General features: G+C 42.8%; 1 protein-coding gene across 3 annotated transcripts in view; it reads left to right on the forward strand.

The window, feature by feature from the left end:
• Positions 1–21248, forward strand: part of snap25a (synaptosome associated protein 25a) — a 22495-nt gene extending 1247 nt beyond the window's left edge. The window contains exons 1-8 of one of the 3 annotated variants that reach the window (XM_029140246.3): positions 755–777; positions 9501–9644; positions 10601–10642; positions 12914–12962; positions 15463–15580; positions 18666–18785; positions 19296–19440; positions 19639–21248. In XM_029140246.3, coding sequence (XP_028996079.1) covers positions 9573–9644; positions 10601–10642; positions 12914–12962; positions 15463–15580; positions 18666–18785; positions 19296–19440; positions 19639–19707 — 615 coding nt within the window. In that variant the 5' untranslated portion in view covers positions 755–777; positions 9501–9572 and the 3' untranslated portion in view covers positions 19708–21248. Of the gene's footprint in view, positions 1–754; positions 778–9500; positions 9645–10600; positions 10643–12913; positions 12963–15114; positions 15233–15462; positions 15581–18665; positions 18786–19295; positions 19441–19638 lie in introns of those variants that run through there. The other 2 variants (XM_029140247.3, XM_029140245.3) reach the window with 2 other exon arrangements.
• The last annotated feature ends 854 nt before the right edge of the window (positions 21249–22102 follow it).

Here is a 22102-nt window from a genome sequence, read left to right on the forward strand (position 1 = left end):
ATATATATTCCATCATCGTGTTCATGGTAAATTGACGCCCTGCCGCCCGTTACGCACAGCGCACATTGCAATGGCTCATGGGGAGAGGTACCAGCACCTCGTGATGCAGGAAGACAACCATTATTGTTGGTTACCCGATGCGGCACGTCAGATACTGAAGTCGTGATGGTCTCTGGCGCACCTAAAATTTTATACTCGATCAAATAAAAGCAGGCTGTCCGGTGATCATTAACAGATGCTGACGCCTGATACTTGATTGAGTCCATTTGCCTCAATTTGTATTCCTTCAGTGAATATGTGGGGATTTAACATTACCCTCAGAATAATGCGTTTTGTTTATAAAGAGTTAGGGGAAAGACTCCGCATTGCCTTTGATCACTGACAGCTGTGTATTCATGACGATAGCAGACTACAGGCGACAGTGTGAGGAGAGCTTAGCAGAGACCCCCCCAACACCCCGAGGATGCTCCGGTTGCTATGACCGCTATACCATATCACGTTCTGCGGCTTGCACTGTTTGTGCTGCAGAGAAGAAGGAAGAGAGAGACAGAAACAGGGAGGGGGCGGCGGCGGTGGTGGTGGGAGGGGGTGTCAGGCCCGTGCTGCACACACTGTGACGGGGCTCTCTGGATAACCGGTGACTCATAACACAGTCACCATGCACTGATACTGTAGTTTTGAGAATCACCCCGGCCGAGGCTCTTTTGACGGGCAGCCCGACGCCCTGCCTCAGCAGCGCTGTTGTGAAACGGAGCTGAAGCCCAGTTGATGAGTGTGGTGAGTGTGGAGTTGTTGCCGCGCGGGTGCGCATTGCGTGTTTCAGTGATGGTGCAGATCTGATTTGTTTACATCGTGTCAGAGATCCTCACCTCCTCCTTCGTTCTAGTCAAGCAAGAGGTTGTGTGTTGTTTTTTATGGCTTGAACCGTTCTTGACAAGAACAAACTGTGAGTAAATTCAAGAGGAAACGTTAATAGTAAGAGATGCTGCTCTTCTTAAAATGACTCTAGGTTCTGAATTCAGGTGGGACCTGGAGAAACACATGTGATATTGAGATCAAGAAGTTGTCACGTAATCTTTGCTCAAGGGTATTTTTAAAGTGCCCTTGAGCAAAGAACTAGGTCCTGCGTTTGTACCGTCAGTGTTCTGGATAGAGCGTGTGCCCACCCTGGCACAGCGCAGTTCAGGTTTTAGCTGCATGACAAACAAAATCAACCTCACGTGTGCAGCAGACCTCATTGTGCTGCTGCTGCTGCTGCTGCATTAGCCATTCTGAGGTGTCCCAAATGAGATGCGCTCTGTTTGCTTTGTTTTGTGGACTTTATGCTTCTCTGGGTTTAGAGTTCACATCCAGGCTATTGTCTCTGAGATAATGTAATATACTGTAGCCCTTTGTCTGGAATATCGAAAATCCCTTTGCCCCCTTCAACAGAAAGTGAACTTTATATTACATTTAATTACTCATATGAGGCCACAGTACGTTTTCCAGCCACCAGGTTGTTACAGTAGCTCTGTCTGTCTGAGCTAACACAGCTAAGCTGGGCTAACGGGTTAGTTTAATCAGACTTCCCGCATCGAATTTTTAACATAAAATGTACGATTCTCCAGTAAAACTTAAGGGAGAGCGTCTATTTTTTGCAGGTGAGCGTGAGTCGTGGAGCTGCAGCGGAACAGGCAGCGTTGGCGAGCAGCGTTGAGCCCCTTTCGTGTCCAGTCAGCCCCCCTGGGACCAACTTTCACTTGCTCCGAGACGCTTTGCATGTAAACAAAAACAGAGAAACAAAATGGCTGCTCCGAGCGGCCTCGGGGCGAACACAGCTTTCACTGACCAATACGCACCGATACCTTCACATCAGCGCTTCCGCTACAGTGGGAAACAAAGGTAGCGCTTTGATCAGAAAATGAATGCAGCTGCACTTTCTGATGTTACGTTTTTAAACATCGTACATGTCTCACTGCGTTCAACGTAGATTTATATGTTGTGGGTCAAGGTCCCAGAATCTTCTCACTACAAACACAAAAGAGGCTAAATTTAGCTTCATTTAGTTAGAGTTAGAGTTGCATCGTTTCAGTGATGACAGCTACAGACGCTTATTATCGTTCCCCAGGTGATGCTTGTGCTTTTGAAGCTTTCCTGGCAAAGAATCCTTTTTAAATCTGCCAAAGTTTTACTTTTTTAAAAGCACCATTGTGAGACGGTTATTCTTGAGGCCGACCCACCTCCTGTCAGACGCTGTCATTATTCTGCCATCTGTCCACTCCCGTGCTCCTCCAGGGTTCCATTATTACACTTTTGATTAGGCAGAATGGATTTTGGGAAATATACAATGTAAATGATCAGAGAGAGACGTAGAGAGTGGGATGAAGAGAGAAAATGGAAATGCAGAGACTGTCAGGTTGGACTGTTTGAAGAAAGCATGAAAATGTCGTCCATGTCTCACATACAGACTGTCGCTGTTATTAACCATTTGGATTATGTGTGTTTATACCAACATTATACCAAATTCTAGACGACAGCTAACATCAACCTTTAGGTGTCAGATTTGCGATGAGCAGGTCATTTTCAGCATATGAGCCATTTCAAAGTCCTATATTACAAACTGACCCTATACAAAAGCGCATATAGACATACTATGTGTACATCAGCGACGCATGAAGTCACCAATTACTCTGCTTGACTCAACATGAATACATGTCAGCTTTCTATGTTACACAGTGTTTTGTGCAGGTGTAGGCACAGTGTTACAGCATGGGTTCAGTCCAGCATCGCTGGGCTGTGATGTAGCGATATTGTTGCTGCGGGTCCGTCAGCTGGAATGTGTAATTTATGCTGGTGCAGTGCAGCTCGCCAGTTGTTGCCGCTCGCTACTGTAACGTCTGTGGTGATTCCACACGCACCTTGTTTATGGGCGGGTTTAGATGTCAACCGCCTGGTACTGTGCAGTGTGAGAGGGTATGAGTGCTTCGTGTTTTATACACACTAGTACTGCAGTACTGTAACACATACTGTAAGTGCGTGGTGTGGTTGCTTTCTTCACTAGTAGAATAAATCCTATTTCCTTTCATCTGTGTCTAATGTGAACAAGGCTGAGCATCAAATGACAATGTTTGAGTCTTATCAGAAACTTGTAGTATTAGTATTACTAAGCTTTAATATTTTAGTAGTACAGTTTAATATTTTATATTAATATTTTATATTTTTATATTTTATTTTAGTTATGATTTGTTTGGCGCATTTATTCATTCCATATATATTTTAAAAATTATTTTACTATGAGAAATAAATAAAGTAACAAAAATAATTTAATTATATTAGTTAAATTAAGTTTACATTTGTATGGATTTATGTCTGAATGACTTGGCAAACACTTGAAGTCATGCAAATTCCAAAGCAATATTTTACTATACTATATTATATACTATATAGTATGTACTATACTACTGTTTCCCAAATACTTACTAGCATTTATTATTTATTATATTATTTAATGTTTAATGTAATTGGCGTTAAAACAGTTACTAAAGTTGATCCTGAAAATGCTAAATGGATCCTGTTGGACTGCAAAGTAAACCCCTGTTGCCTCAATCGTTGCAATTCCTTGCTGGTGTCTGGAGTCATAATCCCAAACTGTTCAAATATGCTCCTTGTCCAAAAGCCAAGATACAGGGGTAACGAAAGGCATCGATATTGATTAAGACGTAACAGCTTCATGTGTGTTGCTGCAGGAACGAGGAAACATAAAGCGTCCCGCCTCGGTGCACCGCAGCCGGCTTCAACTGCTTAGGATTCCATCAGACACAGATATAAAACGGACATCTGCTGTTTATTTCACCCCGGGTGCCTTCGGATTCTGGCTCTGTGACATTTATTATGTCGTAAAACACGAGAGGTTGTGCTTCTAATTCCAATCCAGCTGCAGAAGCGCCTCCAGTGACTCACCGGTGCTCCACCAGCTTTACTTACCAACACCCCCACCCCCCCCACCCCCTCATCTGAGTACATCCCACTGTGCTGCCAGCATCAACCCACGAGCACTGTCATGTTTTGCCTGTCAAATGCCACATCTCCACAGTCCTACAGCAGCATAACCGTCATGTGGAATACCAGAGCTGTGATAAATGCAGCTCTGGGTGCTGCTATGAGTGGTCAAGCGATGATGCTGAAACCCTTATCACCCTCAGTCATGACGGAGACCGCGTGCATAGACTGAAGAACATTGGTGGGAGGCACATTTGGTGTTGGATGCAACTGATACTATATGATACTGTCAACTGATACTGATAAGTCATGGTATTATTGTTTATTTTTCATATGAAGACTAAGTTCTTCTCATCATCCCTTAGAAGCTTTTAACTCATCGACCAGTCTGCATTAAGACATGTTCTTGTCTTCTCTCCTCATCTGTTACATCCACTCTGCTTTCTATTTATTTTTGTCCAGTGATCAGGACGCTGGCCGATAAGAAGCCATGCAGCTGAGCACCACACAAACAGGGCCTTAAATCACCAGCCTCGCCCTTGTCTTCACCCTCAGACTATCTGGTTTTTATTGGCAAGTGCAGCATCACCTTCAAGAGCCAATTAATAATTTGATGACTCCATCCCGTCCCAGAAACGCTCTCAATCCCCACATTGATCAGGAAGTACAGCAAATATACCTCTGCTCTAAAAAAGCAACTAAACTGTTACAGTACGTTTAAAATTGACCAGCGTACTGCGCTCAGTGCGCTAATATTTTGTAATATTAATGTAGATGAAACTGTAGAGAGTTGTTTTTTCCAAGCAGTCCAAACAGATGCATCCAAATTGATATATTTAATTAGACAAAGACACCAATGAGTAAATTAAATTCATTGACCTTGAATACATTGTAAAACAAGTGCCTTCACCTCTACAGTCGCTCCTCTTCTGTCCTTTAAACTAGACTCGTCGACCCAGTGGACTGTAACTCACCCTAACTTTCCTAGTGAGGTCATAATACAGGAGCTTTAGAAGTGTTATCCCTCGTATGAAGCAGGTAACCCGCACTGCGACTTTATAATCCTCCTCCTACGATCGTCTTAAGCCATGCATTACTGAAATGCGAATGGCCACACTGGGGCCAGATGAATAAGTGATGGGGTCTTAGACTTGTCAGGTCAATAATGCATGGCTTTCTTTCCAGAGCAGCCACTGGGATGTTTCCTCAGCATTTCCTCAGTCTTCTGTAGAGCAGAGCTGCATCTGCAGTGACACTCAGGCTTGTTGTGTAATGTTACATCACTGTTATTCTTCGAGCCCCCAGTGATTCCTGGTAGGTCTTATTGTCATGGCTAGAATGCCTGGAAATAACCTAATTTAAACCGTCAGGCCAGTTAAGGCAGCTTTGCTTGTTTTGTCGATTTTAAGCTGTGATAATGTATATGAAATGAAATGGAAGGGTCTGGAGTTTTTCAGATCCTTTTATTTTCAATTTCAGCTCTTTAGATAAATCGTCAAAATACTTTATACACCAACTTGTACCTCTTATCTCTATGATGGTGGGCATTTGCATACTTTGGCAAACACTTATTTGTGTTAGAGATAGTTTAAAATGATTATGAAACATTATGAAAAACATTACAAGATTGCATATAGGAGAAGTAATAACAATACTTCATTATCAAAATAGGAAATAAAATAAAGAGGGGCCGATATTAACAAAAACTGTTGCTAGTTAAAACCCTTATGTAGTAAAAAAAAGAGTCGTAGTGAACAGCAAAGGTACCACAAAATATTTACAAAATTGTTGAATTCAGCACAACATGATGATGAAAGGGTTGTGATTTTGAACAGTTTGTCCATATAAAACTGTCCATTTAAATGATTAAATTTGGTTTGATACAGAGCAAATATAAACTTTATCAGGCTAGTGAAAATGGGAAAATATATTCAATCTATTCTGTATTATTTTGGGATAAAAAAGAGGTGGCCACAAACATACTGAGGTTGGGTTTTATCTATTTTTCTTTACCTTCACAAAACTAAAGACACATATTAATCAGTGTTGTTTTTAATTGGTTTACATCCCTGATATCAACTTTTAATGGCAGACACACAAGAAGACACAAGAAAAAAGGGTCGCTCTGAGAATATAGAACATTCCCAATTGCTGAGGCTGTTTTCAGTTTTGGTATATTGTCTACTTCCAAGAGGAACTTTCAGAAAAGTGCATTTATTACCCACTTATGTGAAAGTAACTAAATAATCTACAAAAATGAGAGCTTAATTTTCATCATGGCCATTTTTGACCATGAACAAGTTGAAAGGGTTTTAAAAGTGAATGAGGAGGATTAAAACCAAACCTTGGTCCTCAACACTTTTTTGTATTTTGTAGCTCCACACAAACCACAGTTTAGCTGTGCTTATTTCAAAAGAAAGAATCTATCTACGTCACGTCGGTGCCTTTGTCGCTGCAGTCTCCTGTGAGGAGCGATAACAGCACTTCCAGGTGAATGACTGCAGGAACCTTCATTATTAGTCTGATTTATGTAACACCGTTCATTTTCACAGGGGCCATTCACATCAGTCATTCTTTTACTGTTCCAAGGGTGGTAGATTCCTTTAAAAGTGCCTGCCCTCAAGATGACCTTTAAGTCCACAGTTATAATATGAACACATCTTAATCTAAACACTAAATATATAATCAGAGGATAACATGAAAACTAGTTTAAAGAATGTGATCTATCATCTTAACCAGATATTTCTTTTTTACAATTGCTCCTCATTAGTCCCACTCAAGTGATTATTAAAGTAATAACTAGTACTGTGACATACATGTACCTGTACATGTAACATCACATAGACAAAGACAAAGATAAATAGTTGTTACACAATAGTTGTTACAAATAGTTGTTTATGTCTGCCAGCTACTAGTGTTGATGACTGGTTTCTCCTGGTGGACTGTGATTGTCTCATGGGGATGTGTGGGGAATCAAAATAATGGTGTCCTACAGTAGTACATTGTGTGTCATGTTTGTGTGGTGATTACACTGAAGAGTGGCTGTGGCTGGAGGACACAAAGTGATGAGTGGATGCAAGAATATCAACATTATGCTGCAAACTAGTGCAGTAAATAAATGCATGAGTGGTGGTTTATGGTTCAACCAGATGCTGCTGATACAGTATCATGTACAGTGTTGATACTTGCTCAGTTTGCCGCATTGAAACCTGTGATGACAGGATGTCAGTTGTTACAGCAGCTATTTTTAACACCTTGATGGGACAACGTACAGTAGAGGCTAATAAACTGGGTCCGTACAGTATGTGTGATTTTAATAACTGGGCACGTTTTTTTCCCCTTTGTGCTTCTGTTCTATTACCTTGGTGCTGACTTCAGGTCAAAAGGTCACAGCTCCTGCCATAAATGTCAGGGTTGCTGTAACACCCAGTGACGATGACTCAGGAGCGAGGGACGTGTGGGTGTGTCAAGCCTTAGTCGGACAAAGGACACACATTTATACTGTGTGTTAAATACTTGTTGGACTATATGTCTTTTTTGACACATATGTAATGTATTTATATATTATACCTGCACATCCTGTACAAACCAATCTTCATAGCGAAAGACATTTATGTGAGTAATTAAAAATGAAGTACTTCCCAAAGATATCCAGACATAGTGTCCTTCGAGGGGGAAACGCTTCATGGACGACTGGTCAGGCCAATGAATAAAGATCCGGCTACTCAAAGGTCACCACTTTGATTCTTGTAATGGAATCTCAAGCTTTACAGCCTGCCCTGTAGCTGCAAGTCTCTCAAAACAACAGCAGGTGAAGGAAGCATGCGTCTAAACGGACGTGTTCCTCGTGGAGCGTCTATGCTGCTCGTCTGTTTTATAATCACATGCGCTGGTGAACACACCCGTAAATTCTTCAGTTTAACTGTACAGAGACATTAAGTTAAAGGTCATTGTAGGCTGTTAAAACTTAATTGCCTGAGTTTAGTTACATAACCGGCTGCCAACGATGCCCTTCTCTTTTTTTTTTTTTTTTTTTTAGGGAGTCGTTCTGATGAATGTTTTTGAATGTGACTCAGTGCAGACATTAACCACGACCCTGTTTATGTAACCCAGCGAGGCCGCATTATGTTGTTTTGTGATACCGAAGAGCAAGAGTTGAAGGAAACGTGGGAGACAGCATTAACATATATCTTTTTCTGACCGAGGGGATGAATCTTAAAAGAGCCCGACGGCGTCGATGTGATGCAGCCGTGCATCCGAGAACGTCTCCGTGGCTGAATCCATCCAGAGCTGAATGCAAATGAACGTATACATATCCCCCCACGGGGTCTTTGATGTTTGTGCGGTTGCCATGGTAGCGGAGCAGGGTTTCACATCCCGTGGACGCTGTGCAACGCGTTCGTCTGGCAGATTGTTGTTGTCAGGATCTCTGGACATGCGAGTGGGTGAAGCGCCCGCAGAGGGAGCACCGGGAGCTTGGAGGCAGATTGTCAACCAGGCTGCTCGGTCGCCAGGATGAGACACGTCCAGGTGGGCGACGCCGTCTGTCCAACATGAATGTTCGCCTATACGGCTTCTGCTGTGAGTTCTGCAGTGGTGATAGTTTAAACATCACGTTTCACCCTTGCGATGCACTTTTGGTTTCTTTGTTTGGTGCCTGCTATGGGGACGTGGTATCATGCTAGACAGGACTGTAGAAAGAAAGAATGTCTGCTTGTCTTTTATGTCTAGTCTCGAAAAAATACCTTTCCACTTTAATTCCTGGGTTCCACACAGCTGATGTTGAGCTTACAGTACAGTGAGAAAACTTATTTCCGTGTCTATCAGGACACATACAATGCAATAAAGCTGAAATATGCTGGAACTGTGGATTTAGATGGTACATTTCTTTATAGAAGGGCTGACGTTTAATTATACAGTCAGTGTGATGTCCAGCTTTCTTGATTTTTGAGATTAATGACGTTTATGTGTATGCAGCCCACTTTGTCCTCCGTACACTAAAAGCTATAACTGCAGCAGGATTTCCTTTTAGGCAGAAAACTGTACGAGGAGCTTGGTTTTCGGGGGGGGATAATTTGTGGAGTTCAACTTGTAGTGACGCCTGTGGACACATCTGCTGATAATCTCTCATCTGACACATGACAAGTGGTTTCAGCATCATCTTCAGAGTCAGCTCCTGGTAATCCCACATCTGGAGATGCCCCCCACGTCCTGCAGAGGGGAGAGAAGCATCCCAGCTACAGGGCTAACAGGCTCTTCGTGCTTTTCTGCAGCTAATCCTTCACAATCCCAGTCAACCCCGTCCGTCTGAGACTGGCATTCCTGCTCATTTTTTCCTGCCCATTCACTTCCCCCCAAGAACCAGCGCTGCTGCTTCTGTAGCGTTGGTTCGTGGGGGCAGCTTTTGGTTTTATTGCAATGTCTATTTCATTTGTCTCATACGGTATTTCATATTATTCTGAGCAACTGTTGAGAGGGACAGCCATAATAACACATGCTCCTGTGTTTTATCTCGCCTCCAGACCTCCCCAGACTCCCATTAGGATATTCTCTTCCCTGTTGGAGACTATCTCCACCCCCCAAATCCAGCAGCCATGGCAGATGACGCCGACATGCGCAATGAGCTGTCAGACATGCAGCAACGCGCTGACCAGCTCGCGGACGAGGTGAGAACACTTTGCTTCTGCAGTCAAAAACGCCATGGCAACAATATGAGTGAGTGTGACGCGGATGTGCACGAGCTGCCTGAGCGCGTCGTGTGCAGGAAGCGGCCACAGCTTCAGCGCGTGTGTGTGTTTCCCCGGACGTCAGAGTGACAGGACGAGACAGAGTCTCCGTCGTGGCCCGAAGCAGATGAGCCCGGAACCCTCTGGCTTCACATATGACTCACACTAGCACAGCCGAGCTGCATATTAAACATGCACACACATACAGGGACACGTAGGGAACGCACAAAATGGCTGCACCGCCACAACACTTTTTGGCTCAGTTACACAGATTTGCATCGCTCATCGCCACAGAGGAGAAGACGGTCTGTGTGATTCCCATGACACATCAAAGTACATGACAGCGAGCGTTCCCGTGTCAGAACGAGTACATTTCGACGGCTCGACTTCTGATGATAACAAGAAACGATGAAAACGAAGCGAGAAGTCAAAGGAGACCAGCTGTGTCAAACACGGCAGCTCAGATCATGTATTCACCCCATTCGCTTTCTTCCCAATAAGAACCCCCAACCACCACCACCCTCGACGCCCCACCACCACCACCACTGTGGGGGTTAAGTCATGCTCACGGCAAACGCAGCGAAGACGGAGCTGTCTCATTGTGTGGGACCAGATATCAGCGCGGCCCCTGCTGAGTCCCAGCTAAGAGACAGGAAGCAGAAACATAAAGCTGCACTCAGGCTAATAATAAACGTTCAACAGGCGCTATCGCCTCCTGTACAGCAACGTCTCCTCATTAGAAAGTGGGATAATCACTCACTTGCTCACTTACAGTATGTGTAACGCAGTGAAGATACACAAACACGTCAACTGATTAAATAAATTATTATTTACACTTTGCCTCTGTCATAGTGATCGTCATAGATGTCTAAGTGTACGTCTGCTCTTCTCCACAGTCACTGGAGAGCACTCGTCGCATGCTGCAGCTGGTGGAAGAGGTAGGAAAAAAAACAGTACAGTAGCTTATGGCTCCACAAACAATGATTACATCAAAATATGACACAGCACGTTCATAAAATGAATAAATAACCTTCATCGTGGATAGCGTACACAAGGATAGCCACCTTTACATGATGTTTTCCTAATGTACAAATGATTACAAGGAAATGAATGGGACCTTTATGCTGTACCTGTATAATGATATGAAAACAATATTTTAAATGTATTTTTAACAGCTTTCAGTTTACAGTATTGCATTAGTCGTAGTGAAGCTGAGGGAGCCAGCGCTGTCACACAACGTCTGCATTATTCTCTAACAAGGAACAAGCGCTTCTCTCACAAACCAGAGCTGAGTGTGTCCTGGTACAGTACAACGAGCACTGGAAGAGGCTCGAGTTGACCGCCGAATTATGTTTATGCTGCAGGACATGATTTCAGAAAGATTCAGGAATTAGTCATGATGACAGAAAAACGGGGAGTGAAAGGATGTTCATTTGGACACAATAGCATGTCTGACTAAGATGTAATGCATCAAATGCATGGCAGTAAATACAGTGTAAAAACAATCCATGGTTATATTGCGCTTACAGTAAATGAGAGTTATACTCATTTATAACTATAATTATTAATATGTTTGATTATTCTTTGAACGTTATTTTTTATTAGTTCTAGATGACTTGCTACAGTAACTATCTAGTTTTGGGTCGGTGATAAAACAGAGTGATCCAAACCTTACCAATATAATTTGGTTCTAAGTGCTTGGATGTAATAAAAAACATCCTAAAGGAGTAAATGAACCGTTATTATAATGAGTGACAGTGTGAATAGGAAATTTTAGTGCATTGACCGATGTGAGAACATTAGTAAAAACAGGCACACGGACACATATGATTTTTGATTGTATTCATAATATTTGTTCTAGTAAACAATCCGGTAATAAATACGGTGGAATATATCAAGAAAGACAAACACAAGGCAGCCTAAAGGGGAAACAAGCAGGCGGTGAACTCCTGCAGGATGCGGGAAGAGGAAGGTCGTCTGCAGCCAGGGGTGGGGCCGTCTGGCAAGGACGCGGCGCAGACCTCAAGGTCATATTGATCATCAGCCACATCCAATCACACTGCTCTAAGCAGGGAGGAACACGAGGCGAGGCAGTCAGAGAAAGGAGCAGGGAAGAAAATACTATACGTATATGTAATATCGTTGAACAGTAACAGTGTGAAAGGCCCATTCGCAGCCTTTCATCCCTAAATTCCTTCGCATCCACTGAAGGTTCCGTCCTGTAGGGATCATGGTTGATTATCGCTAAACGTTACTGCTGGGACACATTCCCACCGCTTCGGGATTCCTCTTGGACGGAGGTTTGCTGAATTATAGAATAATTTATACAGCAGACCTCTCCTTATTTCATTGTGGCTTTCCTCCAAAACTGCTGAGAAGGCGAGGGAGGGGGGGGGGGGGTGCAATAGCGTCTATGCCTGTGTGTATGTGTACACTGACACAGTATAATCTTATTTATTCCTATCAAGCTGAGCCAGGTGCCACATCTAAGCGCCGGCGATGCTGCATTTCTAAGACGTCTTGAGTGGGCGCGTGTCGCTACCCTGCTCATACCAGCATCCAGACCTGTAGCCTGTAACCCAGCCGGTGACTAATAGCTTCACTGAGCGCTCGTGGATTTCACCGCTATGCCGGAATTCGGATGAAACCCTGAAAAGACTAGAAAAGTGACATGATTTAGCGTTTCTGCTTGTTGGTTGTGCCAGAAACCAGGCCCCTCGTCTAATGAGACCCTTTGTTTGCTGTCGATACTGCCACAGTGACTCTCCCGGGGACGGTTGTTCTCGCTCCTCCTTAATAGTCAAATGACCTTTTGCTCCCCATCAATTCTGGCCTATATGCTGATGTTAGCTGAGCAAAATATCCTCATGTGTTATTCCAGGAAGATGAGAAGTACAATGTGTGACGGCTCCTTTATTTACTAGTGAAAAATTCTCCATTTTATTAATTGTATCGTTTTTCTATAAATATGAGAAAGGCTAGATTTGAAAAAAACTCATCTAAAAGCAGCTATTTATTATTTTTATAGGTTCAGGAAGACCTTGCTGCATTCCTTCTGTCAGCTATGAATTATCCCACTCAATGAACTGAATGTGAAATCTCACCCAGCAAACTCTCCAGCTGCTGCGGCCTCGTTATTGACCTCTGTTTAATTTGACTTTTCCTCCCACTCTCACCCTCCTTTCCGTCGGCCCGTCCTCGGGGAGTAGAGCAAAGATGCTGGCATCAGGACTCTGGTTATGCTGGACGAGCAGGGAGGTAAGTCAGCAAGAGCCATCAGATAGACCAACTGATGATTTGTAGCAGTAAATTGCTATTACAGTTGTGCATCTGCAGCAGTAGAATTATTATTGTTTGGTGTTAGTCTTTGAAATTGAGACTAAATCACTTGTGTCATATGCAGCTGCTTGATTAATTTAAATGCATTTACGAAAGAATTTATATTTTCCTGATTTTATTTTTAATAATTTCTTCCTTGGGTTCCCATCGGTCCAGGGTGCAAGTGTAATTTGGGGAAAACTTTCCCTTTGCTTCTTTTAACTTCAGTTTCCTGTTGCTAACATTTTTCTTTATGGTTTCTGTAACTGCTTTTAATTTGCCAGCAGCTTTTTTTTTTATTTTCATTAGCTCACAACTAAAGTGCCAAAACACTTCATCCCAGCCAGTCAAAGCGTTTCCCTCTGAGATTAATAAAGCGTTTTGTGTCTTGAATCGTTGAATCAGTGCCAAAATCCTACAGCTCGACATCAAGAGGGAATTATTTCTTAATCCCGTTTGATTAATTTGTTGGTCCTTGTGCCAGAAGAGGGAACTTTTATTCTGGCCTTTGATCTGTTTGTTCTAGCATCATTTTTAGAAACAGAGCAAATCTGAAACCACTGCCACGTTGCCGTCACAGACTCAGTAACCCTGAGTCTAATGCCATTTTAAGCTTTGCCACATCTTTTGTAGCTAATGAGCCTGAATGTGTAATATGTGGCTGTGAAAACGCCACCACAGTGAAACCCTGTCCTGTTAGTTGGCTCTAGTTAAAGGTCGCCTCTTGAACTATTATAATTCGGCCCCATTTCATCCTTTCTCGTAAACACCGCTGAAGAGGATCTGCCGCGCTGCCCAAGGTGCAGAGGCAAAACGATGTACAGTAGGAGTCACAGCGCACACGAAAACGATCGATTTAGCTGGTAAAGACAAAATATTCCACCACTTCTCAATCAACCCATGCGGCTTTGTGAAATCCCTGGTTATATGCAGCAGTGACCACATTAAGTAACATTCATAGTGGGAAATTTCACAAAGATGATGCCAACGGAGTAAAACTATTCCCGTGGGTCTGAGTACAGTAAGACACAGAAGGATGTAAGCATGACGTGACCTTTGACCCTGTGAAATCATCTCATGCAGGTAGAAGGCCCACAGCACATGCATGTAAAGGTTTACCCTAGATGAAGGATGAAGCTTTTAGCCGCTGCCCGTTTCTCAATATATTTACATAAATGCATTATAACCAGGGATTTTACAAAACTGAAAAAGTACATGAATTATTTCCTCCATATATAACTGTGCATCCCCCTTTCACACTCTGCCTGCACTGTATTTCCTTTAACTCACGCTCAGGATGGAAATCCTCGGCCGTGTGGAACAGCCGCATTACAGACACACACACACACACACACACACACACACACACACACACACACACACACACACACACACACACACACACACCATCTACTGTACCACATCAGTACTGATGTTCCAGAATCCGCTTATACACAATCCTATATCTTTCTGCAAGGACATAACACAGGGCTTGAAACACAGCACATAACGTGCAGTAGCCACTATCTGAGCTTCAGTCGCCACAGTGGTTCATATGCGGGCGCGTAGCTGCAGTAATACAGTTTATTTACTGTAAAACACGCACATTGTCTCGCCAAGGATTAGTTGGATGAGCAGATTGTGCGCACTACCCTAATAATTCAACTAAATAGTTCTCAGCAGCAAATTTATTTTTATCTGCAATTGCAGAGATTTAAGTTGCACCTGTGTGAAACTTTATACAAAAGCAGTTCAGTAGCTAAAATGACTTGCTTTTCTGCAGAGAAGCTCAACATTTTGAACAACTATGAAGTCAGAGCCATGAGGAACATCATCAGCATAGCACAGGCTGCATACAGATAAGCATTTAAACCATAATAAGCAGAATTGAACCAATAAAAACCTACCTAAGTAAATGTAATGAATCTAAAGATCATGAATCACTGCTGAGTTTCACCGTCCAGCCCTTACAGGCACACACACACACACGCACACACACACACACACACAACAACTCAGTTGCTGCTCATCATAACTCATATTTCTGTCAATGAAATTCATTCCACTACTTTCATCCCTTTGTCCTGACCAGAGCAACTCGATCGTGTTGAAGATGGCATGAACCATATCAACCAAGACATGAAGGAAGCCGAGAAAAATTTAAAAGATTTAGGGAAATGCTGTGGGCTTTTCATATGTCCATGTAACAAGTAGGTACTGACAACGTGCCCCAAAGGTTCTCTACATATGTGGTGGCGTCCAGTTTTTCCTCTTTCTTTTCTTTTTTTTTGTTTGACTTTCTTTTGTCACAGTGAGTGTCTGAAGTTCTTGTCTTCTCTCCTTTGTCTTCTCTTTCTCTCTCTTTCTCTTCCTCTCCTCTTCCTCCCACTTTCTTCTCGTGCTTCGTTCTGTGGGGGATAAATGACTTGTTTTTAATCAGAGCAACTGGAGCGCATCGAGGAGGGAATGGACCAAATCAATAAGGACATGAAGGATGCAGAAAAGAATTTGAACGATCTAGGGAAATTCTGTGGTCTTTGCTCCTGTCCATGTAACAAGTAGGTGCTGCTTGCCTGCCTGCCTGCCTGCCTTTCAAAATAAGACAAATATCTAGGGACCTTTAAAAACAACAGAGGTAGAAGTGACACCACGATGGCCGTCGGCCGAAAGTCTGCTCTGCTCTCCCCCAAACAACCCTGACTCCACCCTCTTGTATTATATTGTCGCAGGAGGCTGTGGTGCTTTAGAAGTAGTTTCTCTTTCACACACTTAAAGTCAAACTGAAATTTGAATTCTCACTTCTCAGGCGAAGAACACTACAGATACTATTATTCATGATCTTAAGTGTAAGACAACTGGGCAACAAGCTATGCTAATGTGCTAATCTAACTACTAGAGGCATTATGACATATTATGGGATACATATCACCTATGTCATTGGCCAGATTCACAGCAAGGAGTAGACAAGATGTCACTCCATGATGATTATTTTGGGAAAAAAATACACACAATAATATATAATTTCAAGTCAATTCAAAACAGTTTGAGTTTCAGTTTGACTTTAACCCAGATTCAGACACATGCTGTATATATTCCCGAGCACATACAGCATAGCAGCCTTGGGCCTCCACACACAGCACAGTTGCCCTATGGGCTGTCAAGCGCCCCCAAACCGCCAGTCAGAACTACCGCTACCCGATTGGCCCGTAAGAAGTAGCACTGATGCTTTCATACATCAACATCCAAACGGTATCAGTAACCATGGTAACACTCTATCCAAACAACCTTATGCAGCTGAACCACACGTGGGCAAAGCGACTGGCGAGACCCAAATCCTGTAAAGCCCAACTCAAGCGGCCCAGTCCTTCACACAGACTCTCCTCCACTCAACCGAGGCCCTGGTTCATCAATAAGTGCCTTTAGGTACTAAAACATCCTTCTTTCAAGTGCCCTTTTCTCTCAAACGCCCTTTGCTCTAAGCTTCCACTTCTCAAAAACACCCGTATAACGGAGTCATAAACCTGCAGGTGTAGCCATTGTAGAAGTCCTCTTGTTAACATTTGCACTGATTTCCACTGACGAGGTCTCATTTTTACAATGGTGCGCTGAACCTGCAGCTGTTGGCCTTTTCCAAGTTCCCAAACATGACAGCACATTCAGCTAACAGAGCAGGGCTGGGCCTCCCGAAGCATCTTGGCACTCAGATCATTTTATGCGCTGACACCAGCTGGAAATTCAGTGATCTCGGTCCCAAAATGCCTTTGGTCGGCCTGGTTCAGGACTGTTTGACACTTCTCCTCATCTGCATGACCTCCACCACCACACCGCTCTAACATCTAATCAAATCCTCACCTTCTTTGCAGACGACAGGATCTTTTTTGTTTCCCCCTGAGCACACCCTTTCCCGCACCACCAGTTATGAGCCGCCCAGCGCCAGTAACATGACGCATGACCCTTTGAATGCTCATGCATGCGTAACAGTAATGCTACATATGACAATGCTAAGATCATGATGCTAATACTATCAGTAAAGGCAACGAGGAGGGCGATGATGATGATTTCATTTGATAAAAAGCCTGGGTGCTTTCTCTCTTAGGTTTGAAGTCAAGAACTATTAGGTAAACAGGGAATAAAGAAAATATATTTAGAGGTATTGCTTGTGTTCCTTTGTGAGCTTTGAAAACAATTAGAGGTCGAATTGCTTCAAGAAATATGAGGATGTCTCATGCTAGAAGTAAATGCATCACAAGCAAACAAGGAAATGACAAGAGACCAGAACAGGAAATGTCTATGTTGCTGCTGGGATTTGGAAACTGGGTTGGGATACGTACACAGTCAAACATTTTGAATCAGTGGTGTCATTTTGTCTTTAAGACAACGTCCAAACAGACCCAGGCAATCGCTGCCTTGTTGTTCTTCTTTGGTCCTGCTGACGTTCCTCTGCAGAGTTCTGTGCTAAACCAGCTTTCATCCTGCTCTGGTTGTTTGATGTTCCTTTTCACTAAGCCCCCTCTCGCCCACATGTAGGTCAGCCATACCTGATAGTGGTAAAATAACATTATGGGAAGTGGAGGTAAAGTAACACACACATACTGATAGATGTGGATGTAGAACTGGAAATATAGAGTCTGTGGGAAAGAAACACTGACGAGGCTTTTTACCACGCTGCTGTGTGTCAGCAGGGACAAAGCGAAGCTTGCCTCAATCCATCTCTAATAATAAAAGCTGTGTAGGAGGCCATCCCTCATACAGTCCTACATCCACACAGCACTCAGCTGAGAACACACCGGTGAATGGATAGGCAGATAAACGCCTCGGTTAGGAGATGTCTTCCTTTCTTCTCTGCCTCACTGCTGCAGTACCTGACCGTGCAGGTTGTCCCGTTTTACGACCCCCTCGGAGTTACGTCTAGGTCCAGTAGTAGCAAGGGCCGGGTCGGCTAAGGCTAAGGGGTGGGGGTTTTACCAGAATAGCCAACCACGGAGTTATCCTTCGTGACTCCCTCTAGTTTGTTCTTTTGTTTGTTTGATTTGTTTCCTTTTGTCATTTGGCAGTTTGTTCTCCGCATCAATTCTCGTCCCTCCTAACGACTTTCACAGTCCTGTACACTCTTTGTCGTGTGTCTGCCAAAGGCTCGTCTCGTCTCTGTTTTCTGTCGCACTGGGACATTGAACTGTGGGAGCGGGGCGGGTACCAATGCAGAGATATCACTAGGGAAGGATGCATGTGTAGGTTGCACACGAACACATAGATGTGACTTAGCATACGAGTCTTGCCTGAATCTGAGCAGTATGTTATATACTTAGATATAACATCACATACATGATTGTTACCACAGAATGAGCCTGTACCAACCAGTCCATGCCTGCTATGCCTTGCTTGAGTTAATCTAGTCCCCACCATATATTTATGTGCTGAATGCATGAAACCAAATAACACCCTTGTGTCAGCTGATCACGCCACTGTACACACTGACATATATATACATATGTTGCAATACCTCAAATCCAAGGCTCTCTTTGTAAATTTGACTAATGGGAAGCCAGCCTGGTTGAGGTAAATGAACAATCCAAGTCAAACCGTTGATTAACGATGCCTCCTCGTAACCCCCCCCACCCCCTCCCTGTCGCTGCTGGCGGCCAGGATGAAGAGCGGAGCCAGTAAGGCCTGGGGGAACAACCAGGACGGGGTGGTGGCCAGCCAGCCCGCCCGCGTGGTGGACGAGCGCGAACAGATGGCCATCAGCGGAGGCTTCATTCGCAGGTGAGCGGGAAAAAACTTTTTTTACACTTAGTTGGTTTTCTTGGGAAAACCTGAAACAAAACTAGAAGAAAAACTGCTTCACTAACAACAAAGATGACAGTAGATACATAAAGTATATGTGATTTCATTACCACTTTCAGATTTCAGTTTTGATTTTTCCAATACATCACACTCAGTTGTACTTGTGTAGCGCTAATTAGCCTGTGCTAGCATCTGACAAGCAATATTATATATGTAATATGAGTGTGTTTCCAATGTTTGATTCCTACATATACCTTTAGAGTTGTAAGATATATAAATGTTAATTGAAGCACAAATGTCCTACTGCTTCTGACTGGGCTGAGGTCAGATCTGTTTACTTTCTGGAAACTGGGGAAAGATCAGAGGTCAAATATGGACGAAAGCGTCTCAGAGTCGACTGGGTCGACACCTCCACACGCAGCATGTGTGGCCGGTTATTATGTAGATGCTGCAGGTGTTTGACCCCGAAATGAATGTGTGTGTTCTTAGGGTAACAGACGATGCCCGGGAAAATGAGATGGACGAGAACCTGGAGCAGGTGGGCGGCATCATCGGCAACCTGCGCCACATGGCCCTGGACATGGGCAATGAGATCGACACCCAGAATCGCCAGATCGACAGGATCATGGAGAAGGTCAACACACACATTTTAATGAATTTCACATAGAAATAAAGGCACCAGCCTATGTTTCATCGACTTTTGCTTAGCTATTGACATAGAGATGACATATAGACATATGTTTATATATTTTGGAACATAAGCAAGCACATAGAGAATAAGAAGGGCTCAGGGCTCACATTTGTTCCTCTTCTTTCTCCTTCATCCATCCAGGCTGAATCCAACAAGACCAGGATCGACGAGGCCAACCAGCGCGCCACAAAGATGCTGGGCAGTGGCTAAGCGCCGTGCTCCCGCAGCACCAACGTCCTGGCGTCCCGCGCTGCACATTGACAGGCGCTGACATGCTTTCATCATGGTATTGACCTTCTAGGTTTGCACACATGCACATATCACCTCCCCCCGTCCCATTGTAAATGTTGTTCTGTGTGTCGTCTGTCGAGCTTTTTCAAGATGATTGTCCTCGTGAAAAGATGATTTCTTATACTCCGTACGTCATTCTTTCCAAAGGTTGTATATAGTGCTGACTTGATGGCTCTCTAGCTCACCTGTGAAGTTTTTATTCTCTTTAACAAATATATATATATCATATATTATTAAATATCATATATAATATATATATATATATATATTAAAGTACACTGCTCTGGATGACAAATATAAAATAGGAATGCTGTACAAGCTGTTGATTTTATTCTTTTTCCCTCTTCAATATCTCAGTATCGTCTTAGTAAAACTGTGTCATTTCCATTTAGGCTCCTTATTTTGGTGTTGTCACAACAAAAGGGAGACAAGTAATGGAAAGACACGGGTTAAGGTTTACTAAGAGACGGTACAAGCGAGCACGAACGCAAAGAACACTTACAATCAAAAGGCAGTTGTTGGTACATTCTCCGTCATCGCAATCATACTGAGTTACTGTTTAGACAATGTGCAACTAGACTCTCTGTAGCTGTATTAGACATTGCATTCCAGTGATGTGACTTGTGCGTTCTCTGCATGACAAATGGTAGATTTTAGTCTTATAAATAAAACCTGTCTGAAAAATATATATAAAAAACAACGCGGCAGTAGCAACTTGACAAAAACGCATGCTCAGTATTAGGACACAGTTGATCGTTCCATACTCCTGCAAGTTACCTGCAATAGTGCCACTTCTTTCAGTCTCGATATATTTACCGACTGTGACCATCTCGTTGTACAATAACTCGGAAAAGGGATCAAAAAAAGCGCAACAAAGGTGAAAAAACGAGGACCTGGGGTTGTATTGCAAAAAAATTAAAATAAACTCAAATAAAAAAAAGGGACCTGTTTTCTAAACGATTATGCAGTTCAGTGATTGAAGATGTTGATTGTGTTGCTGAGAGATGAGAACGGGTTGTGTACTGTAACATAGGTTTTGGATGCTCTGAAAAAAAACGAAATAAACGTTTGCAATGTAAAGCAAAGACGCATATTTCTGAGAGACCTTACTTTTATAAGACGACTGTACCTGTAAGTTTATTCTCCCCGTATGGTTTGTTATTGGTGAAAGCTAACGATAATACTGAACAACCATGTTAACTATACTCTGAACCTAAAAACACATACAAGGTTTTTTTGTTGCTTCTGTACTTTAGAGCTATGCACACCAAATCGCCAAAATGTCGAGTAGTTAGAGTAAGGTGATTAAAAACCTGAACCTGAATGACACAACAGGTTAAACTGTGAGATTGATGTCCTCAACGCATGTAATATTAACGACTCCCTCTCTGTATCCTGTCAGTGTGTGAAGTGGTGGACATTTTGTAGCTAGCTGAATTAATTAAAAGTAATAAACCCTATAGTCCCACACGTGTCTGTCTTTATTGCCGCTGCCGGTTGAGGCGCGTCTTGTCCTGGTCCCTAGGTTCTAGAGCGATGTTTCCTCAGCAAGCTGAGATTATAACAGGCAGTCCACCTAAATGTGACTGATACACTGACAGTCAACCACGTACAGTAGAAGGCTTTGATTTTAAACACACTGCCACAGTTTAATTTAAAAAAGGATTTAGCGTTTGACTGTTTTAAGGAAATGCATCAAGGAGGCAATTAAATACACACAATCATGTGAAAGAAAAATCTGAAATTTAAAGAATATCTGTAGAAAGAATAGATAGAATTTAATTTGGCTAACTTGGTTTATGATTAAAGGCAATGAATAAAGTGAATTAGCATAGATTTAATTTTACTAAATGGTTGTCTCATCATCAAATATTGTGTGTTAATTTATAATGAGACGCATTAAAATGCAGCATTTACAGTGTCTGGGTTCAACAAGACCCATATGTTGTTTCTGCTGGGACCAGAATGTCACTTCAATTATTCTTAAATGCGCGGGTCACTGACAAGCGCTGACTTGGACGGACAGATGAACGGAGGGATGATAGGAACCTGTCTGTGACTTCTGCTTATGGCTGGAGGTGAAATAGTTATTTATAATAAACCATAATATACAATAACAAATGAAACAGAGTCTCAGGTTAAAGTAATAAGGTTCAAGCCTTTATAACTGAGCACATCTCCACATGGGACTGTTTACTTGTCTGAGTAAGTAATGCTTCATCCATATATGTGAAATTCATTATGCGCAATTTTTGTGCAAGTACATGCAACTAAATCAGAACTAAAGCAAAGCTCAACCACTTGATATAATGAG

Source organism: Betta splendens, chromosome 24, assembly GCF_900634795.4.
Source record: "Betta splendens chromosome 24, fBetSpl5.4, whole genome shotgun sequence".
Classification (NCBI taxonomy): Eukaryota; Metazoa; Chordata; class Actinopteri; order Anabantiformes; family Osphronemidae; genus Betta; species Betta splendens.